This window comes from Carlito syrichta, unplaced genomic scaffold (assembly GCF_000164805.1).
Source record: "Carlito syrichta isolate Samal-C Ts95f unplaced genomic scaffold, Tarsius_syrichta-2.0.1 Scaffold302391, whole genome shotgun sequence".
Lineage (NCBI taxonomy): Eukaryota > Metazoa > Chordata > Mammalia > Primates > Tarsiidae > Carlito > Carlito syrichta.
In genome coordinates, this window is record NW_007246487.1 from 118,569 (window position 1) to 125,724 (window position 7,156).

Below are 7,156 nucleotides of genomic sequence, written 5' to 3' on the forward strand. Positions count from 1 at the left end.
TCACCTCAGCCTCCCAAAGGCGCGGGATTACAGGCTGAGCCACCAAGCCTGGCTGAGACCATTTCTTTATAAAAAGTTTAGAAATAGCCAGGCATGGTGTGCACTTGTCCCAGCTACTCGGGAGGCTGAAGTGGATCGCCTGAGCCCAAGAGGTCGAAGCTGCAGAGAGCTGTGATCTTGCCACTCCAGTCTAGATGACAGAGTGAGACACTGACTCAGAAAAAAAAAGGAAGTTTGTCCCTTTCTTCTCCTTTCCTGTCCTGGTGCCTCTGTTGGGTACAGTCTGGAAGAAAGCAGGAGATGAGATGAGCCCTTGTGTTCTTTCCTGGGTTCTCAGGCTGTTCCCTCCTCAGCCGCTCACTGTGTCGCCCTGCTCCTGGGAATGCCCCTTCTACTGGTCCCGTTGGCCTTTCTTACCACTGCTTCCATCCTACCCAGGAACAAGATCACCATGATAGCTGAGCCTCTTGAGAAGGGCCTCGCCGAGGACATAGAGAACGAGGTGGTCCAGATCACGTGGAACAGGTGAGAACAGGGTGCTGCTGCCAGGGCACAGTGGGATAGGGCCTTGGCTCTCTGGATCTCCAATGCCACGCGTGCCCCTTTTGCTGTTATCCTGAGCACAGTGGGTAGGACAAGGTGACAGTCCTCCAGAAAGGCAGGTCCGTGGTCCAGGACAGCAGTCCCAGAGCTCATCCTCTATTGTCTCCTCCTTTCCCCAGGAAGAAGCTGGGAGAGTTCTTCCAGACCAAGTATGACTGGGATCTGCTGGCTGCACGTTCCATCTGGGCTTTTGGTCCTGATGCCACCGGCCCCAATATCCTGGTGGATGACACTCTGCCCTCTGAGGTACAGCAGAACTGATGGAACCGTGTGGCAGCCTCTTAGCTCTGGGTGGGAGAAACTGCCAGGGGCTCTTTTCCTAAAGTGTTTGGTGACTTCTGGTGAAGGAGAGTCCTCTTGTGGGTGCGTCTGCCCTCTCCTTCCCTCAAACACCTCTGCTGTTGTCAGGCGGCTGCTAAGGAGGCCTGGTGTTTCTGTGCAGGTGGACAAGGCTCTCCTGGGCTCAGTAAAGGACAGCATTGTTCAAGGCTTCCAGTGGGGAACCAGGGAGGGGCCCCTCTGCGATGAGTGTAAGTCCAGCACCGCCTCCCAACCACCCTCGGGTCCATGCATCTGGGTTGGAGGTGGAGTGGGCTCACCGTCTTTGGGGTACACTGGGCCATCCCATGTCCTGACCAGCTCCTTTCTTCTCCTTTCCTGTCCTGGTGCCTCTGTTGGGTACAGCCTGGAAAGCTGAATCATTTCTAGACTGACATTGGCTCCTTGCCTCTGAGAAGGATCTGGCTTTGGGTGTGTTTGAGGAGAGAAATCAGGAGGCTGATGAGAGTGGAGTGGCTTATAGACCCTGATTGGGTTTCATGGGCGCCACCCTTCCTCGCCCACTCGATGCTGCTGCTGGGTGGCACCTGAGGTGGCTTGGGAGTTGCTGGCCTCCTGGTATCAGAGCCACCACAACACCTCCTAGAACTTATTCCATACCCCCAAAAATTAGGTGTTTGCAAAAGCAGCACATGAACTTGCAGGAAAGCTCTGTGTCTGTGCACGGCCCAAAGCAAATACTGGGAGCATCCACTTCGCTTCGACTTCTTTGCCCTAGGCCCCCTGCTTCTTCCCTTAGAGCACCCACCTCCATTGTGGCTTTTGTGGTTATGAGACAGCTGTGGTGTAGCAGGCGATGCTGCTCTGCCCTGGCTTCAAGACCCGGAGCCTGTCTCCACCTCCCTGCTCCTTTTCAGTGATTCGGAACGTCAAGTTCAAGATCCTGGATGCAGTGGTTGCCCAGGAGCCCCTGCACCGGGGTGGGGGCCAGATCATTCCCACTGCTAGGAGGGTCGTCTACTCTGCCTTCCTCATGGTGAGAGAGTGGGGCTGTCCTGGGACAGGGGACTGAGTGGGGTACACCTCAAGGCCAGAGGCCCACAGCCCTCCCCCATCCCCATGCTCAGGAGCCCTTTCTGACTCTGCCGCAGGCCACCCCTCGTCTGATGGAGCCCTACTACTTCGTGGAGGTCCAGGCCCCGGCGGACTGTGTCTCTGCGGTTTACACTGTCCTGGCTAGGCGTAGGTGAGCAACCTGGGATGTCAGGGAGAGTGCCAAGAGCAGGAGCCCCCTCCCTTCCCGCTCCAGGACCCAGGGAGCCGCTTTCCAGAAGGAAATCGGAGAGGAATGGTCAAGCCCCAGCTCCCCTGCAGACTAAAATCTGAGGTTTCTTTGTGGACCCTCCGAGAGCTCATTGGGGTACCGGGGCAAGTCGGGAGTGGGTTGTCACAAGCCCTTGTCCCACCACCATGCCACTCTTGTCCTCCACCCCTCTGACTTCCCTAGGAACCTTGCCGAGAGCTCCAGGCCTTTCCTTTTCTCTGTAGAACATTCTTGGTCATTCTCTCCTTGATGGTAACTCGACTAGGATGCTCATGGGGACAGCAAGAGCCAGATGCTTCTCGGCCTTTGGCCTCTGTATGACTAGGGACTCAGCCTATTCTTTTGTCTCAGGGGCCACGTGACTCAGGATGCACCTATCCCGGGCTCCCCTCTCTACACCATCAAAGCTTTTATCCCAGCCATCGACTCTTTCGGCTTTGAGACAGACCTCCGGACTCACACCCAGGGACAGGCCTTTTCCCTGTCTGTCTTCCACCACTGGCAGGTGAGGCAGTGGTGTAGGTGGCCAGCTTGGCCTCCCCCTGACAAGCCCGTCTCCCTCCCAAGCCCCAAGGGAGACGTGCAGCCTCGAGCAGCGTCCTGCATCTGGCCTGCGTTCCCCGGAGGTCTTCTGGCTCCGTCTGACACCTTCTGCCTTCCAGATTGTACCTGGTGATCCACTAGACAAGAGCATTGTCATCCGTCCCTTGGAGCCACAACCAGCTCCTCACCTGGCCCGGGAGTTCATGATCAAAACTCGGCGCAGGAAGGTGTGTCCCCGTCAGGCTGCTGTCCTCCACAACCCTGGGTCTCTCAGTGGGAGCTGGGTTTCTCCATCTTGGACCCTTTCCCATTATAAAGATGTAATCTGCACACTCCTCAGGCAGCTGGACCAAGCCCAGTGTGGCTGGGGGAAGGTGACACCCCAAGGGAAGGGCTCCTCAGACACCCCCGCCTGTACCCAGCCCCCACCTTCCCCTCCCTTGGGCTAGCTGGCCGACATTCAGGGCTCACACCCGCCCTCTCCACAGGGCCTCAGTGAAGACGTGAGCATCAGCAAGTTCTTCGACGACCCTATGCTGCTGGAGCTCGCCAAGCAGGACGTGGTGCTCAACTACCCCATGTGAGGGCCAGTGCGCCGGTGAGCTGAGACGGGCGGCCATGGCCTTCATGCTGTTGGAGTGTCTGAAGCTGCTGTTGCCGTCTTCAACGACCCACAGACCTTCAGCCCAGAGCCCCAGTGAGGGAGGAGTGTTTGGCCTTCTCTGCCTGCCTCCATTCCCAGGGAACAGAGAGGAGCTTGGGCTCAGGGAACGGGAAGGGTCCTGTCTCCGGGATTTCCGTGGAGTCTTATTTTTTTGCAGGTTTTGCCTTAGCCATGGCATGTAGGTTTGTAAGTAAACAGAACGTTCTGACCCCTGCCTTGCTGCGCTCCCTTCCTCCCACCCCCATGGCCACCCCGTCTGGTCCTGGTGCTTATGTTGTGAATACATGTCATCTCCCCAGAGGCTTCACTGCCTTTGCTCCCAGCTGCAACCTCCTTCCTGCCTGGGTCCCCAGGGAAACGGCCCGTGGTAGAGGAAGGCCTGCCTCGAGTGAGTGTTCCCATGAGCACCAGGCCCTGTGCGGCCCCCATCCTCCCACGCTCTCTCCCTGCTGCTGGGGGGGACCTGAGGTGGCCTGGGAGTTGCTGGGTTCCTGGGATCAGAGGTCCCCACAGCACCCCCTTGGGAGACCCGCCCTTCAGTAACCTCCCTACCCTGGAGTAGGGCAAGGTCCTTGGATTTCCAGCCCTGGGCTCCAGGTCCTCCCCAGCCACCACCAGTCCCCTGTTCTGTTCTACCTGTGTGAAGAAGAACCTGTTGGTTTTCCGCAAAACTGCTTTATTAGGGGCATCTCAGGGTTGATTTTGGAGGTCTGACTGCCCTGGCTCCTGTGGGTGTTCTACTTCTCTCCAGCGTCCTGTGCTGACCTCTTGATGTAATCTCTGTACATTGTATACACAGCACCTATGTGAGGGAGAGGGAAGGATGTCCTTGGCATTGAACCTGTCCCCTGCCCTCTGGCTCCCCAGGTGTTCAGGAATTCACCTCCAGCTGCTCCCTTGCGAGTCTAGCGTCCTGCTCATCTTTCTGCCCCAGATCCCAACAGCTGCTTCAAGCATCTGACCCCTCAGCCTGGGAAACAGCCCACCTAACAGTTCTGTCACTTTCCTGTATATTACGTGTCTGTGAGGAACCTCACAGTGACCCGTGCAGTGGGCAAGCCAGGGTTGATTATTGCTGTTATACATGAGGAAACTGAGGCCGGGAGGGATCTGGCCACAGTCACACAGCTAGCAAGTAGCTGTCTGCTTTTTGATCCAAAAAGGAAGAGAAAGTCAGATCTGGTCGTTGTGATTTCTCACCTCTAGGGCAAACTGTCATGAAACACTGCCTCGTCCCCACAGGCCTGTGACAGGAGGCTAGCGGGAACCTGAAAATGGTGGTGCAGGGGCTTCCCTAAGGACTTGACCAGGAGCCTACGTAGGGAACAGGAATCAAGTCACAGTGCTTTTCACTGTCAAGACTCAGCCCCACTCTACCTGACCATTCTCCTGCGACCCCACCAAGCTACTCACCCAGCATGATTGCCCCCACGGCACAGGCCTGCGCTGCCACCCGCGTGTGGATCAGGTGAATAGACATCTTGGTGGGGCCGCGAGCCTTCAGCCGGTAAATCCTGTATGCTGCGACCACCAAGCAGCCTCCCAAGCCTGCAGGCAGAGAACACAACCCCTGGGCCAGGGCCACCAAGCGTAGTGCTCCCTGCCTGCTTCCATGCACCTTAGGGGAGGGGAGGGATCATGGGAAAGTCGACTTGGTCCCCCTCGGTGGCATTTTCTTTTTCTTGTCCTTTTTTTTTTTTTTGAGTCAGAATCTCACTCTGTTGCCCAGACTAGAGTACAGTGGCACGCTCAGAAGTCTCAGGTAGAGCCTCCTAGTAGTTGGAACTACAGGTACATGCTACCACATCTGGCTTATCATTTTCTTTTTTTTAATTTATTTTATTTATTTTAGAGACAAGGTCTCAACAAGTTGCCCAGGCTGATCTTGAACCCCTGAGCTCAGGCAATCCTTTCGCCTTGGCCTCCCAAAATGCTGGGATTACAGGCTTGTGCCACTGTACCCGGCCTAATGTTTAGATTTATTTTGGAGATGAGGTCTCACCAAGTTGTCTAGGTTGGTCTCAAACCCCTGAACTCAGGCAATCCTTTCGCCTCTACCTCCTAAAGTGCTGGGATTGCAGGCATGAGCCACGGCACCCGGCTCTCAATGGCATTTTCAAAATGTCTACCTTCCTCTCTCCCGCCTCTCCCCCATATACAAATAGCCCCCCCAGCTCTGCTCTGGGCCCTTCTCCAGCCACTGCTGGCTCCCACGTCCTGGTACAGCTGTTTCCTGCTCTCCCAGGGCCTTGAGAAAGGAAGCCCTGGGGACCCCAAGCTGTTCCTCTGACCCTTCCCACCCCAGCGCTGATGCTGGTGCCCCAAGTTTCCCCATGGCCCATGTCCTCAGTTGGCCACACCACCACCCAACTAGACTCACTCATTTCGTCGTAAGACTGTCCCTTGGTGTTTACTGTTGGTGCTCTTGCTCTGCACTGAGGCACTTGAGCTCTCTGACCTCTGCCTCATTCTCCCTTAAATGTACCAGGAGACACGACCGCCCCAAGAGGCCCCTGCCCCACTCCTTACTCACCTATGGGCACCAGTGGGGATTCCTGCGTCTTCCTTAGAAACTTCTCAGACACACTGTCCTCGCCCTCAGGCGGCACCCACCAGCCTTTGTTGGCAGACATGGTCCTGGGCCCAGGTGTGAGCCGCCAGAACTCCCAGGCTTCAGCCCAGGCCCCAGTGCAGGCTCCCCCAGTAAAAACTCCAATTTCAGTCTGGAGTGGAAAGGAGACCCTCTTACCACATCACACAGCCTCTCTGTAGAAAGATGTCACTCAGGTGCCTCGTCCTAGGTTGCTGGGCCACTAGTTCCATGTCCCTATCCCTGCTTCCTGATGTCTGCCCCTTCCCCGGCTCGTCCTGACTTCACTGTCTGCTCTGCTTCCCCTGCCCCCATGATCATCCCTGAGTGTGATCCTTGCGCCAAGAAAAACAGCTGGAAGGATCCACAGATGATGGGGGAGAAACAGTCCCTGAGCCCTGGGGCCCCCACTGCTCCCCGAGGGAGCTACAGAGCAGGACCTGGTCCCAGGGAGCCAGAGCCATCCTGACAGTGTGGGGGCACTAGTTACCAAGTTGCCAGAGATGCCGATGATCAGACATCGGTCTGGGTGTAATCGAGCATGTATTTTGCAGGACGTTAACACTACAGAAACAGTCTCTGACTCCTGAGCCACTCCCTGTTTTCACATTCTTCTAGGCTCCTCACAGTCAATGACCCACTCCCTCCATCCCTGGGCTGGAAACCCCCTCCGCTCTGCTTACTAAGCCTGTAAATGTCCTGATCACAAACTAGACACAGGCCCAAAGTCCTGGTCCTTCACCTGGGGTTCTGCCAGTGGGATGCTGGCTAAGTCTAGTCCCCAGACATACTCCGTGCTTGAGTCTTTGGTTCTGGTTGGCTCTCCTCTCCTGGAGGAGCAGGGATGGGGGCCTGGCAGGCCTCACTGCTTACCCCGGGAGATGGCTGGGAAGCGGAGGGTGCAACCGGTTCAGAGCTCGGCATCCACTGCTTTGAACTGGCCGAGAGCTGAGGGATGGAGCTGCCACTCGGGTTAAGGAAGCGGCAGTTTGGACTTTATGGAGACTTTGAAGTCGGGGATGCAAAAGGGAGGGGAAAGTACAGGGCATTGGTCTTAACCCCCCATCTGCTAAGTTTCAGGCCAGAGCTCCAGGCGCTGGAAAGGAACAAGAGGCCAGCTGGAGGGGGCCCCTAACTAGATGCAGCCTTCCAG

The 7,156-nt window shown here is 56.6% G+C and overlaps 2 protein-coding genes across 5 annotated transcripts in view; one reads left to right on the top strand and one right to left on the bottom strand.

Annotated features, from left to right (window-relative positions):
- Positions 1-3,627, top strand: part of EFTUD2 (elongation factor Tu GTP binding domain containing 2) — a 46,693-nt gene extending 43,066 nt beyond the window's left edge. For 3 of the 4 annotated variants that reach the window (XM_008056537.1, XM_021711589.1, XM_021711590.1), the window contains 8 exons: positions 439-525; positions 723-849; positions 1,046-1,133; positions 1,800-1,918; positions 2,034-2,128; positions 2,558-2,711; positions 2,869-2,976; positions 3,238-3,627. In XM_008056537.1, the coding sequence (XP_008054728.1) occupies positions 439-525; positions 723-849; positions 1,046-1,133; positions 1,800-1,918; positions 2,034-2,128; positions 2,558-2,711; positions 2,869-2,976; positions 3,238-3,333 (874 nt within the window). In that variant the 3' untranslated portion in view covers positions 3,334-3,627. Of the gene's footprint in view, positions 1-438; positions 526-722; positions 850-1,045; positions 1,138-1,799; positions 1,919-2,033; positions 2,129-2,557; positions 2,712-2,868; positions 2,977-3,237 lie in introns of all 4 variants that reach the window. The other variant, XR_002481889.1, reaches the window with a different exon arrangement.
- A 445-nt stretch (positions 3,628-4,072) lies between these two features.
- HIGD1B (HIG1 hypoxia inducible domain family member 1B) lies at positions 4,073-6,940 on the bottom strand. The gene is made up of 4 exons (XM_008056538.1): positions 6,877-6,940; positions 5,947-6,136; positions 4,827-4,961; positions 4,073-4,215 (listed from the first exon to the last, which is right to left on the bottom strand). Exons 1-4 carry the CDS (start codon positions 6,925-6,927, stop codon positions 4,151-4,153), a joined length of 441 nt encoding a protein of 146 aa, XP_008054729.1. The 5' UTR covers positions 6,928-6,940; the 3' UTR covers positions 4,073-4,150.
- Positions 6,941-7,156: the final 216 nt, after the last annotated feature.

What these genes read in the sequence shown, in the direction of transcription:
- HIGD1B (XM_008056538.1), bottom strand. Translation starts at nt 6,927, where the DNA reads ATGCCGAGCTCTGAACCGGTTGCACCCTCCGCTTCCCAGCCATCTCCC. An exon ending in CTTCCCAGCCATCTCCCGGG is followed by an intron (nt 6,137 to 6,876) that starts GTAAGCAGTGAG and finishes TTTCCACTCCAG; the next exon opens with ACTGAAATTGGAGTTTTTAC. An exon ending in ATCCCCACTGGTGCCCATAG is followed by an intron (nt 4,962 to 5,946) that starts GTGAGTAAGGAG and finishes CTCTGCCTGCAG; the next exon opens with GCTTGGGAGGCTGCTTGGTG.